The sequence below is a fragment of the Gossypium raimondii genome, chromosome 1 (assembly GCF_025698545.1).
Source record: "Gossypium raimondii isolate GPD5lz chromosome 1, ASM2569854v1, whole genome shotgun sequence".
Lineage (NCBI taxonomy): Eukaryota > Viridiplantae > Streptophyta > Magnoliopsida > Malvales > Malvaceae > Gossypium > Gossypium raimondii.
The window spans coordinates 43,502,709-43,516,141 of record NC_068565.1 but is presented as its reverse complement, the minus strand read 5'-3'; the positions used below and the strand labels follow the sequence as shown (position 1 = coordinate 43,516,141).

General features: G+C 34.0%; 3 protein-coding genes across 7 annotated transcripts; 2 read left to right on the top strand and 1 right to left on the bottom strand.

Annotated features, from left to right (window-relative positions):
- The first annotated feature begins 3,616 nt into the window (after positions 1–3,616).
- LOC105785929 (mavicyanin) lies at positions 3,617–5,934 on the top strand. 5 transcript variants are annotated; one of them, XM_052634092.1, is made up of 3 exons: positions 3,617–4,003; positions 5,077–5,192; positions 5,521–5,934. In XM_052634092.1, exons 1-3 carry the CDS (start codon positions 3,838–3,840, stop codon positions 5,716–5,718), a joined length of 480 nt encoding a protein of 159 aa, XP_052490052.1. In that variant the 5' UTR covers positions 3,617–3,837; the 3' UTR covers positions 5,719–5,934. The 5 variants fall into 5 exon arrangements, with proteins under 5 accessions (XP_052490052.1, XP_052490051.1, XP_012467589.1 ...); XM_052634091.1 differs by having other exon boundaries at positions 5,518–5,934; XM_012612135.2 differs by having other exon boundaries at positions 3,642–4,003; positions 5,038–5,192; positions 5,521–5,916.
- A 1,013-nt stretch (positions 5,935–6,947) lies between these two features.
- LOC105785928 (uncharacterized) lies at positions 6,948–9,245 on the top strand. The gene is made up of 6 exons (XM_012612133.2): positions 6,948–7,072; positions 7,466–7,610; positions 7,728–7,921; positions 8,012–8,252; positions 8,558–8,694; positions 8,794–9,245. Exons 2-6 carry the CDS (start codon positions 7,487–7,489, stop codon positions 9,019–9,021), a joined length of 924 nt encoding a protein of 307 aa, XP_012467587.1. The 5' UTR covers positions 6,948–7,072; positions 7,466–7,486; the 3' UTR covers positions 9,022–9,245.
- A 2,168-nt stretch (positions 9,246–11,413) lies between these two features.
- LOC105785927 (aquaporin PIP2-7) lies at positions 11,414–12,749 on the bottom strand. Its single transcript, XM_012612132.2, has 4 exons — positions 12,359–12,749; positions 11,969–12,264; positions 11,742–11,882; positions 11,414–11,658 (listed from the first exon to the last, which is right to left on the bottom strand). The coding sequence occupies exons 1-4, from the start codon at positions 12,636–12,638 to the stop codon at positions 11,539–11,541; spliced, it is 837 nt and encodes a 278-aa protein (XP_012467586.1). The 5' UTR covers positions 12,639–12,749; the 3' UTR covers positions 11,414–11,538.
- Between the last annotated feature and the right edge of the window lie 684 nt (positions 12,750–13,433).

Genomic DNA, 13,433 nt, shown 5'->3' with positions numbered 1-13,433 from the left:
CTCAATACGACACTAGTAAACTTGTGTTTCACAGCTCCACATTCATGTTGACTTGAAAATAAAAAATTTCATATTTGGCTATACAAAGCCTTGAACACATAAAGCTTCCACTGATGAGATTTCATAGATGTAATACCAAAATCAAATTTAATAACAATTGATCTCTTAGCGAATTATCCTACTAATTTTATCTCTAGTTGTATTTGTGGACCCTTATCTATTTATTTCTTTAAGAGGAAATCCTTGCGAATTCTTACTTGCGAACTTGTAAAAGATAACCCACAAATAATTCCCATAGTATGCCTCGCATCAATAAATACAGAGAACCAAGTAAGACAAAGCTTGGCGAATAGTCCCTATTCCAAACTTTTATTAATAACTTATCCTTATGGACTCAAATTCGTAGTACGATCCTTGTGGATTCACGTTTCAGACCCGAAATCTGCATATTGACACTTAGAGAAACATATCGGTGGATTCATAAGAAAGACCCCTATTATGGATTAATAGAAAAGATCTACTCTCCTCAATCCATTAGACAAATCTGGCAGATTTTCTTATCCTACCTTTGTTTTGCAATAACAGAAATCACATTCATAGTGGTCCACTCTTAGAAATAGATAACATGTAGGTGGATTCTTAAGAGTGAATCCCCTATTTGAGGAATCATACATATGAGATAGTCCTGATGGACTATTATATCTTTCATATACAAACTCGCATAAATAGATAGCTCGTATCTTTGGTTTTGCACATAATAATATATTACAAGAGAATGAACTCTTTCTTGGCGAACTTATCACGCGGATCTCATATTTGCAAAGACATAGATGAAATCACATATATACATATTCATAAATGCGATTTTATCTCGTGAACCTTCATTGGATTATGTCATCTAGGCACGATTAGCATATTCATAAACACAAACTGTCTCACGGACCTCATTGGCTCTTGCCATGGCCATGATCTTGTATTCATTCATACAGCTTAAAGTCTCCGACTCTGTAGAGTCCTTCACATCCCATAAAGATCTCTCCTGCGTCCCATAAAAGGCTCTCATATACTGGTGCGCACCTTTCGCCATAAAGTTCGTCTAAACCTTCGCAAATCCACATATCATTAATATTCATTTTCAATACAGTTCACCTGAACCTCCGCAAATCCTCCTTGTTAATTTGAACACATAAGTGTTCCCTCACAAGGCCGAGGTCATTAGCCAATTTCAATTTGCATTTACATGTCCTACCGGAGGAAAATCACATATCATTTTCCCTTCTCCATCTTCCATCTCAATCACAGTTCGACAACCCTCCACAACTCTGCATAATTCATACACATGCATTCAACTAATGCTACTATTCATGCATGACACACAATATGCCAAACATTTCATCAATTCAACGTGATTAAACTTATGACCAATCATGTATTCTCATATCTACTCAACATGCATCATTCAGCCATAGAACAACTCATATTTTGCATAACATTCCGTCAAACCTACTTAGCACACGATGTTGAAGGTAAACAAACAACCATTTAAGTTTTGAGTTCTGGAACCCACCTAGAGGTTGACGCTTTGTCCATCTACTTAGCTTTGTTCTTACTACACAAGCCTCCTTAGTCAACAAACATAACAACCATTTCAAAATTTCTAATGAAGATAATTCATCATCATAAGAATCATAATTTGCATGTAGAGGTCATTTAAATGATTATCCACAACCTCAACCAAAAAGAACAGATTCAATGGATAACTGAAATCCTTAACTTTCTTTCATTTACTTAAATTCGTAACACAGAAATGTTAAGAAACTTATAAGCTTAATAAATTATCAATTACTTATGTACAACCTTTAGATTCTTTCCTCTATGCAGACCACTCTTAATATTTCTTCATTCAACCAGACCAATAAAGAAGATGAAGAAAGAACAAAAAAATAAAGAAACCACATCAGAGAATAACATCTCTCCCTTATATACTACTCACGCATTTCTTTCACCGATATCAAACTCAACAACCAAGTGTGCATATTCATAATTATCATGTCTCCCACTAAGAAATTTTGTAACAAAACCAAAGTTGAAATCCAATCTTTCTACAACCAGCTCGCCATTTCTTCTTATTTCCACTAGAACCCACTCAATTTGTAAAATTTTCAAATTAATACCCAAAATCATGATTCCAACTTAAATTGACATTTCGGGGTGTGATAAAAACACATGAGATTAAGAACCAAAAACAAAAAAAAAATCCTTCTTTATGAGAAAGTAAAACCCGAAAAAGGAATTCAAAATGAACCAAAGAGCATTATCTTTACCAGTTTAAGATTAAGGAAGAAAATTTGGTCAAAAAGAATAGATAGAAAGGAAAGATGAAGAACAAATAAAAAAATCTTACCAGTAATCTTTGAGAGAAAGGCGTTGGTGTCACCGATGCTACCATTGTTGGAGGAAGAAATAGAGGAGGGGAGGCTGATTTTCTACAATGGAGTCAATAAAGCAAAAAAGAAAAAGATAAGTTTTGTGTAAATTTTCTTACGAAAAAAAAAGGCATAAGACACTTTCCAAAAAAGCCTTCCCTTTTTTTCGTTGACTTGTAAAATGACTTAGATTGACTCAAGTCATTTTACTCAACCAAACACATAAAAATGTGTAAAACATTTTCTGGAAAATGTAAACAGTAAAACAAACGAAGATAATGTTCCTAATCAATAAATTTTTATCACAATATATTATTTAACTCATAACAGAAATACATTCCAAAATGTATTTGAAAAAAAATATACTAAAAATATTTGATAGAGTTTATCCTACTTGCAAGGTTTGCTACTTTCCTTAGTGGATCGTATTACATCTAATGGACCTCAAAGCAAATTGTTTGCATGTTACTCTATTCACTTTTGTTGTGTTGAAGGGAGGTTGACATAAGTCTAGAGTGTTAATAGTTGAGAATCGATAGACTTGTCAACAAATTAGTATTATATTTGGTGAGAGCTCAAATACTTGAAAAAGCAACAGGTTGAACAAAGTGAGAGCATTTAGTTCTTGGTGAAAACATATATTTCAAAACCATGCATGCTTTCACAATCATCCACATAAAAATTCTCAACATTTGCACTTGTTGTGAAGCCCTTCAAGCCTTACCCCGTTGGCATTGCTAGTTTCTTTTTTTTTTCTTAAGCCCAAGCATTGTGCTCTCATCTTTTGGAGCAGTTTAGGGGTGGTTTTTGGGCCCTTTAAAACTTGTTTGACCCCTTTGATGATCTTCTTTGGGCGGTTTCTTTAACCCTTTTGCTATTGGCTCAATCCAACACAAAAGCCTATGGACATTGAGTTTGTGGTTAACACCTTGTGCTTACATAATTTGTTTGTACTTTCCATCTGAGTAACCCTCCTTCTTATATATATTTTTTTCTTCAATAAATAGTTTATTTAAGAAAACACACTACCAACCTTTTTAATATAAAAAGATATTTTATTCATTTACCAAAAGAGAAAGTAAGCAATTTATAGTTTATGCTATTGTTAAGTAAAGGCATCAAAGACTTAACATATGTATCTTTTATTTGAAGCATCTTCTAGCATCCATCATTATAGACAGCGTAAATTCATTTAACTGGCCGGCTGCTATTTTACTTGGAGCTTTGAGTTACCCCTCACTTTAATATAAAACAGAACCTAAGAACCAAGAATGCGCATTCAAATTAAATGATTCGGTGCCAGTTGTATTTTATTAATTAATAACAAATGATGATGACATCCCCAACCAGTTGACGATAAAAGCTAAGATGGGCAACAAAATTTCATCGTTTTTGGTTGCTTTGAAAAGCCATGGAAGACAAGATTGGCAGGCTAATCATTCTTATCATGTGTTGTTCAATACTGAAAGGAGCCGTATCTCAAGTTTACAGTGTTGGTGATGAAAGCGGATGGAGCTCCGAGGTTGACTATGGTTCCTGGTCGGAGAAATACAATTTCACCGTCGGCGATGTTCTAGGTACGTATTTGCTGCTTCCTTCCCATTTGGTTTCATAAAGTTTGGTTATATATAGCGGATTTAGTTGCTTCCTATAATTTCATCATTTTTAGTTTTTTTAATTAGTAACTTTTTCATTAATTTCATCGTAATTTTTTTTTTAAAAAAATCATATCAAATGATTTAATAGAATTAGCAAAAAAAAACTTTAATCTTCAAATTGAAATTACACATTTTGAAAAATAAATGATCTAATTATAATAAAGGGATTAATTTCGTCAAAACCCATATCACAATAACCATCCATAGAATTTGACCCTTATTTTTAAACTTATTATTATAAGACATATACACTGTGGTATTTTTGTATAGATAGACTATTCTACATATTCAAAAAGACAAAAAATGTATAATTTTCATCCATTTATAAAAACTTAAAATATGGGTATAGTCATTCATTTCAAAAATTAGGAATTTACTTTTTATACTTGTATTTTTAAGAGTTTAGTTTTTCTATTTTTAAATTTTAAAATTTAGATCCAACTGTCAATCATTAATTGTTTTTTTTTTGTTAAATTCAAAGCTAATTGTAACATTTTTTAATTATAGGGCTACCAAATGAGTAGTGTTTTTTTTTAAATGTCACAGCAATCAATTTAACAAACAAAAAAAACAATGCTAACAGTGAGACCTAAATTTTGAAATCCAAAAAGTAAAAAAACTTAATTCCTAAAACTACAAATTCAGGGACCAAATTCCCAATTTTCGAAAAGTACAAGGACTATAGGCATATTTTAACCTAAAAATGACAGATATATGACAACATCACCATGTTTAAAAAAAATAAGCCAATTTGTAAATAACCTTGTCACCAAATGGAGAATCAACCTAATCCTATTTTCATTAGAAAACTATTTTGCCTTCATCTTTAGCACTAGGAAAAAGCCTGTTTTGGGTCGTGATTGTGAGCATATATTCATGATTCTTCCTCATAACCATGCTATTTATGGAGGTTTTCAAATATAAATTCCTCAGCAGACACTATATTTTTGTAGAATTTACATATAACAAGGGGCAACACAATGTGTTTGAAGTGACAGAGTCTACATATAGAACATGTGATGCGAGCAGTGGAGTATTAGCCAAGTATGAGAGCGGAGATGATAAAGTTGAGCTCACTGAATCAAAGAAGTATTGGTTCATCTGCAATGTAAGTGGGCATTGCCTTGGGGGAATGAGGTTTGGTGTCGATGTTAAAGCAGGGAATACTAGCAGTACTAATTTGGACCCAACTCCATCAGCCAACTCTGGCAATGCCTTTGATACATGGAGTTTGGGTCTCCGCATTTTTGCATTTCAACTTCTTCTCCGTTTGTTTTGTGATTAGTAGTAATTGCTGTTTAGGGACCCATTTTTGTGTTCTTTTAACCATTTTATGTGCCAGGGTCTGACCCTGAATTGTTGGGAATTTTATGCACCTACTTTCACCGATTTAGTAACTTTTAAACCAGTGTGTCATACTGAAATTCTAACAGCAGAGCTTGAAGAAGGTCATCCCAAATGTTGCTTTGGGAACTGGAATGGTGATTGTGGAGCTGCTAATGATTGTAATAATTATATTCAATGCCTCTGTCGTGTTCTCTCACTCAGTTAAACTACCAACAAGTGGTTCACATTGCCCACATCAAGAATTTGAGACAGACTGCCCCCTTGTATCGCCATCACAGCCCCCGTGAGCTGCCGCCGACGGACACCGTTTCCTTCTAAAATATTCAATCTTTTATGATCTAAACCTTCTCTTTGATGGGATGAACCTGAACCCATCCAACATTGTGGAAGTATCGTTAAATATGATTTGCTTATTATGGCAAACCCATTAACACAATATGTATCAACGCCAAAAGCATAGAAAATAAAATAAGACATTTTTTACATGAAAAAATAAAGAGTAAAAATTATGAGACTTACGAGACTGGAGAGTTCATCTATGTTTGAGAAAGCCCAATTGCCGATGTGCCCTGTTATAACTCTCAAATCCCGTAATTAATCCATATATCAGCTTAAAACAATAAAAATAAACTTCAATTCTTTTTTTAATAAGTCTATTAGTAGGTGCTACATATTATCTTTTTATCGAGAAAATTATTTTAATATTTTTAATTTTACTTTTTATTTTTTAATCATTTAAAGTTAGGACTAAATTGATAAATTTTGAAAATATTGAGAACTAATTTTTAAATTAAGACCAAAATAATATAAATATATTTATAAATATTCGATAACTAAATTTGTTATCATACCAATAGAAAAAGAGTTGTCATACTTTCATTATGAACGGTTAATAGTGATGTGGAAAAACAAATTTCAAAAACTTTAGTAATTAAATTGAATTTTTTAATTGAGTGATCAAAATAAAAATATTCTTATAATTAGGTGATTATTTGTATAATTTTCCCAAGTTTTAAATAATAAAGATTACTATGAGGCTTGGGAAGTTGGGTTGAGTTTCTACTTTGCCCTCGTTAAACACATAAAATATTTTCATTTTAGACATTCAAAATAAAATATATATAATTTAAGCACTTTCATTATATAGTTAAATTATTTTGATCATTTTTGTTAAAAATACAAATACTGATGTGGCAATTAAAATTAAGCATAATAATAAATTATATTTTTATAAAATATTTTTATATTTTTATATTTCTTTGAATTTTTAGAATTTTTAGAATTAAATTAAGAGTTTTTTTTGAATTTTAGGATCAAATTAAGATTATTTGTAAATTTTGAGGGTCATTTTTAAAATTATAACTAAATTAATATAATATGTAAAAAGATGATGGCTAAATTTGTTATTATATCAAATTTTTTAACTACGTCAGCATTTGTGTTTTAACCGATAGTGACAAACTATGTAATTTAGAGGCTTCAATTGCAAATTTTTTATTTTGAGTGTCTAAAATGAAAAAGTTTTTATAGCTGGGCGATATCTTTGTAGTTTACCCATTAAATAAATAAAAATTATCCAAATAAAACCCTAGCCAAAGGGGAAAAAATTATAGAAGCGATCTCAGGAATTTCATCAATCAGGTTCGTTACACGCTCGTTTAAATCTTTCTTTATGTTTTCAAATTTTCCCTGCTTCACATATTTTAGGGTTTTTGAGGTTTTACTTAAGTCTTTTACGGTTTCTGAGAAATCACGCTGGATGAAAATTCGGCTCCATGTTTTTCGATTTAGTTTAATTTTATAATAGAATTAACGATCAAGTTTGGTTCTTTTGAACAATAATTTTGTTTATCTATTTCAATTGCTCCTTAATTTCGTAATCGACGGTTGAAAGCTACACATCAATGGAAATTCTGTGTATATTCTTGCTGAAAGAATGAATATTGGTGATAGTTTAGGATTTTGTTTTATTTATTTTATAATCTATTAAAAAAGAGTCCTGGATTTGCTTAATTTCCTAAGTTAATTTTTCAGATAAAACATAGCAGAAAAGAAATGGAAGAAGAGCGAAGAGTGCACCCGGATTGTATAAATGCATCAAATCCGTATCATGAATGCGTTGAATATTGCTTCCGGAAGATTGCTGAGGCCAAAGCTAGAAAGGATAAATCAGTGACAGGTTTAACTGTTATACTTGTAATTCTTAAATTAATGTTTTTGTTTACCCTGCCTTTTCCTTGAGAACTCATTAGACAGTTTAACTTTATCGGCTTAATTGCAATTTATGTTGTTATAGAAACTCCGCAACCTGAGCATGGCCAGCCTGTTACACCTGCTGCTTATCAAGAACAAGATGTGCAACCTGGCATTCCGGAACCAGAAGAAAGCCCTGATGATGATAGTGACCGCCCTGTTGAGGAGAACATTGAAGGAGACATTACAAATCTTACAGGAAGACAGAAAAAACTATTCGAGTTGAGACTAAAGATGGTTAGTTTGATTGATCTTTCAAAAACAAGATGATCTGTTTTGTCATCTTTATATCTGTACTGATTATTAAGAATGATTATCTGCTTCCAGAATGAAGCGAGAAAAGCCAATCAAACAGCAATGGTGGCTGAAAAGAAAAGGATGGAAGCTCTGCCAGAATCTAGAGGAATTTCTAAGCAAAAATGGCTGGAGGAAAGGAAGAAAAAGATAGGAAAATTACTAGATGCTAATGGTTTGGATTTGCAAAATGCGTATATGCTAGATACCCAAGAAGCAGCTGAGGCAAAATATAAGAAATGGGAAAAGGATCCTGCTCCATTTGGTTGGGATGGTATGCTTCTATCTACTACTTATTATATTTACTTCTCTCTTCCATTATCCTGGTTACATGATTGTTATGTTTCCTGGTTGTTAATGATACTCCTTGTTCTAATTTTTATGTTGTACCAGCTGCTTATGCATGTATATTTCGAAGTCGTAAATATTATAGGCCCGTGAAACTTGTCCAATGCATTCTCATCTTTTGTGTGTGTGTGTGGATGAAAAAAGAAGAGCTCTTATCCATTCTGTAGGATAGAAAATTTTACCATGTCAATGAGCTCAATCTGTGTGTTTTTTCTTGGAGGGACTTAACAGTCTTCAATCAGAAGACGTTGTACAATGCATACAAGAAGCGGACAAAGAACATTGATATTGACCTAGAAGAATATAACAGAATGAAAGAAGCAGATCCAGAGTTCTATCGTGAAGCTTCAAGCCTCCAATATGGGAAGGTATGACCGGAAAAAGTAGGGGGAAAGGCTTGCTAGTTTCTTTCTTATTATCCTGCCCATGTGTTTAAGTATTCACTCTGTGTTCCTTTTGGTGAACAGGCACCTAAAACTTCAGAAGATAAGATTGAGAAGATGGTGAAGGAACTTAAAGACCGCGAAGAAAAGCGCAAGTCATTTAGCCGGAGGAGGAAGTTTCATGAAGAGAAGGATATTGATTCAATCAATGATCGTAATGAGCATTTCAACAAGAAGATTGAAAGGGCTTTTGGAAAATACACTCTGGAAATAAAAAATAATCTTGAACGTGGAACTGCATTGCCTGATTAAGGTATATTGTTCATTGCTATGCTTTTGTCCAGTTCAGCAAGCATCAAGTCAGGCTGGCTTGCCTTCATAAATCAATGAATATGTATGGAATGTATTTTCAGAGATATTCAACCTAACCTAATGGTTTGACTGGACTATAGTGAATCCAATGCTGTTATACGTATACCTCCCTGCAAGTGTATCTGATCTTCATCTTTTGAGTACTACTTAACCTTTATCTTTTACCGGATTGCTTGCCTCCATGAATCTATTTGTAAGAGCAGTATGTCTGAGATCTTCAACTCGGCCTTACGGTTTGACTTAGATTGGATTGAAGTGAATCTGATGCTGCTACTAGTATTCCTGGGAATGTCTTTGCTGCTGATCTTTTTGAGTAACCTGTCATTAAACCTTGTTTTATTTTTCACTTGAGCACCACTTAGACTAGTCCAGAACAGATTGTGGGGCTCTGAGCTTCACACTTTCCCCACTGTCTCTATCTCAGTATTTTCTTCTTGATTCACTAGGTTACTAAAAAAATGTACGACTGTCTTAACTATTTGTAACCACCTTGCAATAATGAAATCCTGCAAATGTTACCAAGTTGTAGGGAGATTCATTTCGAGGACCGTTACAGAGGCTAATTTAGCTGCTGACTGGATTGGTAGGACTAGGGAGCGAAAATGCCTTAGTGACTTGGTGTCATTTTCGTTAAATTAAAGCTTTTATAAGGTTGCTTGTAAGAGTTTATTTTGCAATTTTCCGGATTTGGTACCTATGTACCTAAACCTAACACCATTTAATGTGATGATATATATAAATAAAAACAAGTCAATTACTTTGTATCATTGGTTGAAATTTATACATTCTGTTATGCTTTACATGTTGGTTCACTCATGTTGGTTGCAGCTTCTTAAATGCATATGATTATATATCATGATATTTGAAGGATTAAGGTAAAAAGTTATTGTGCTTGACTGATTGTTATGGTTGTGCTATAGGGGCTATCTGATTAGACTTGAGGAAGGCTGAAATGATAATTAAGTTTGTCATCATCCCAATTCCCTATTCATGTAGAAAGCTTGTGGGTTTGGTCCCCCATAATTGAAGGGTAACTTTCCGTTGTTTGGTGGCTACGAAACAATGGGGGGATAATCAGGGAAGTTATAGACCTTAAACCAGAATATTTACTTTACAGGAATCCAAGACTTTGGGACCATGGGCTGAGCAGTCGATTAATTGAGTTCATTAATTGGAAATTTTGATTTTTGAAATGAGAACTGAATTCGAATAATAAATTGATATAATATCTCATATTTTTGGTCAAAAAATAGTAAATTGTTCTCTAAATATCAAAAAAAGTTCTATAAAAAATTTAGATTCTAAAATTTTTTAAAATAATAATTTTAAGAACTCCAATAAAAAAATCATCAAATTCTTTTTATTTTAATTTAATTAGAATAAATTTATTCAAATAGTTTAAATTTTAAATTAAATTATATCCAACAATAGCCCTTGCAATTAAGTAAAGAAAATGGAAATGAAGCGCTGGACCCTCACCACTATGGTTGCATGCATGCCATTGGTTAAATGCTCTTGAAGTTTTCATCATCATATCAGCTCACGTTCAAGGGATGGCTACGTACCTTTCGTAAAAAGACGGGACTATGATTTCTCTTTTACACCACCCCATAAAAACATTATTACTTACAAATTTATTATACAAACTGTTTAGTTTGGGGAACGTATAATACTACTTCCCTTCTCTTTTGTACTGCACTGCTACCAGCCTACTACTTGTTTTTTGGCTTTTCTCTTTCTTTGCCTTTGTGGTTTTAGCCGATTTCTGATAGGATAAGACTGAGAGGTAACCCATGTGCAGCCATGACGCGTGGCTTCGTTTGTAGGGTCCTCGGATTCCTTGCCCTCTCGTTTTCTGCTTTTGGCAACCAACTGACCTTTCCAGAGAGGTGAAAAAAGGAGAAAGAGGGTCAGAATTTTAACTTTTTTAACCCCTTTTTTATCTTCCTTGGGAAGGGGGCATCTTCGGTTCCTTCTTGTTACCCTTCTCCTTTATACGTGTCTATCTATCATATGTTGTTACAAAAAGTTAACTCATGTGTACCTCACATGACTCCAAAACAAGGCCCTTAATTTATGGGAAATGAATGATCCCACTCACTCCAAATGGCCATTATGGGGAAAATTTGTTTACCCATTTTGTCAGTTTAGGTCTTTTACAATAGGTTAGGTCTTGAATGAGACATATTACCTTTAAGAAACGACACTAAGGAATCAATTATCTAAATTCTTAAAGAGATTTACACTGCACACAATGTGAAAAAACAGTGATACATGAGAGAAGCAAAAGCTAACAACAAAGGATTAAATATTTATAAATAGAGAAAAATGATAAAAAGGAAAGGGTCATCATCATCATTCATCATTCATAATAATCTTCTCATACACACAAACGAACAAATGGAGAAAATAGAAAAAGAGTGAAGTGGAGACAAAGCTATTTGGGTTGATTTTTTTTTAGTTGGTGGGGTTGCTGCGGAAGGATCCCAAAGCTTTGATAGCTGCTGCTCTAAGGATGTACTGATGATATATAGCTGCTGCAAGTGCTCCAACAAATGGACCAACCCAGAAAATCCACTGTCCATCACAAATATAAACCATGTCTTAGTTTCAAAGATCAAAAAAGGACAGTAAAATGTTAATAGTACATGAGCACTTACGTGTTCATCCCAGGCTTTGTCGTTATTGTAGATTACAGCAGCACCGAAACTCCTTGCAGGGTTAATACCAGTACCGGTGATGGGGATGGTAGCCAAGTGAACCATGAACACTGCGAACCCTATTGGAAGGGGAGCCAATACCTAGAGCCAAAACAACAGTTTAAATCCCATCAGACACGGTAACAGCTTAAAATCATGGAGTCGATCCATATATAGATGTTACATACAGGGACGTGGGAGTCACGGGCACTTCTCTTGGGGTCGGTGGCTGAGAAAACAGTGTAGACAAGTACGAAAGTTCCAATAATCTCAGCTCCCAAGGCAGTTCCCTTGTTGTAGCCAGAAGCCACGGTGTTTGCACCACCACCAAGGGAGTTGTATGGATGCTTCATGAAAGCTTTAACCAACCCAACTCCACATATAGCACCCAAGCACTGTGACACCATGTAAGCCACAGCCCTAATGAAAGACACTTTACGGGCCAAAAACAACCCAAAAGTCACCGCAGGGTTAATGTGTCCACCTGTAACCAAAACAACCAAAACACTTCAAGCAAACAAAAGGGTAATTTAGTTTTTAGGGTTAGGGGTTTTGTTTTGGTGTGGTGTTGGTGTTACCTGAGATACCGGCAGTGCAGTAAACAAGGATAAAGATCATGCCACCGAAAGCCCATGCAATACCCAAGAGACCAACACCATCACATGCATCTTGTTGTTTCTTGTGACCAATTACAGTAGCAACAGTGACATAGAGGAAGAGGAGAGTGGCTATGAACTCAGCTATGAGGGCTCTGTAAAAAGACCATGACTTGAGTTCAGCCATGTCAATCAGAGGTGCCGGTGGAGGGTCCACATAGTCCTTACGACCCTGTCCTTCTTCACTCACTTCCTTAGACATTGTTTTTGGGTCTCTCTCCAAGCTTTCCTTTGTGGTTTGCTTATGGGGAGGTGCTTATTATATCTATGTTGTTTCTTTGTGCAACTAAATGCAGCTTCAAATCACTCCCTTTTAAACTGGTGTCAAGGGACAACACAAATGGTGCATTTATGGATAAGCCAAGGGTAGTGTTGGAATATAATTTATAATTTGGGTTATGGGAAATCATTTTCCTTAAATAATAATATATTATTTGGTGGGTTTGAGAAGGGGTAGGGGACAGTCAGGGTGGGACCAAAGGGTGTACAGCGAGACCATGTGACTGTGAGGGCTAAAAGTAATCATCATCTCAAAAGTAGGGTGTCAAAGGGGTCAGCCTGGCATCCAACCTAAGCCACGGTTATATCTTGTCTTTTTTTCTCTCTCTTTTTTTATTTCTCCATAATTTTACTTGAATTTCCTACAATATCCCTTTCATATCCCCTTCGCTTTGTGTTGCCACATCATCTCATACCATTTCCTTTCTCTCCAGTTATTTATATCAAACTATTTCCAATTTTTTAAATATTTTTAAATGGTTAACTCCCCAAATGAATTTGTAAAATATTCATTATTTCTTTTAATTATTTTAATCTAGAGCTAATATACGTCTACTTACCGCTTAAACAATTTAAATATGATATTCTAAAAATATAATGTTAATAAATTTAGGGTGGTAATTTTTTTAGCACAAATGATCTAGTTTGTTCATTTAGTAAGTACATGCGTGTTCACAATTTAATTCACTTATTTTCTTTTATAGAAGAAGAGCATCAA

What these genes read in the sequence shown, in the direction of transcription:
- LOC105785929 (XM_012612134.2), top strand. Translation starts at nt 3,838, where the DNA reads ATGGAAGACAAGATTGGCAGGCTAATCATTCTTATCATGTGTTGTTCA. An exon ending in CACCGTCGGCGATGTTCTAG is followed by an intron (nt 4,004 to 5,037) that starts GTACGTATTTGC and finishes ATATTTTTGTAG; the next exon opens with AATTTACATATAACAAGGGG. An exon ending in AGTATTGGTTCATCTGCAAT is followed by an intron (nt 5,193 to 5,517) that starts GTAAGTGGGCAT and finishes AAATTCTAACAG; the next exon opens with CAGAGCTTGAAGAAGGTCAT.
- LOC105785928 (XM_012612133.2), top strand. Translation starts at nt 7,487, where the DNA reads ATGGAAGAAGAGCGAAGAGTGCACCCGGATTGTATAAATGCATCAAAT. An exon ending in AAAGGATAAATCAGTGACAG is followed by an intron (nt 7,611 to 7,727) that starts GTTTAACTGTTA and finishes ATGTTGTTATAG; the next exon opens with AAACTCCGCAACCTGAGCAT. An exon ending in TGCTCCATTTGGTTGGGATG is followed by an intron (nt 8,253 to 8,557) that starts GTATGCTTCTAT and finishes GGGACTTAACAG; the next exon opens with TCTTCAATCAGAAGACGTTG.
- LOC105785927 (XM_012612132.2), bottom strand. Translation starts at nt 12,638, where the DNA reads ATGTCTAAGGAAGTGAGTGAAGAAGGACAGGGTCGTAAGGACTATGTG. An exon ending in CTGCACTGCCGGTATCTCAG is followed by an intron (nt 12,265 to 12,358) that starts GTAACACCAACA and finishes TTTTGGTTACAG; the next exon opens with GTGGACACATTAACCCTGCG. An exon ending in CCCGTGACTCCCACGTCCCT is followed by an intron (nt 11,883 to 11,968) that starts GTATGTAACATC and finishes TTTTGGCTCTAG; the next exon opens with GTATTGGCTCCCCTTCCAAT.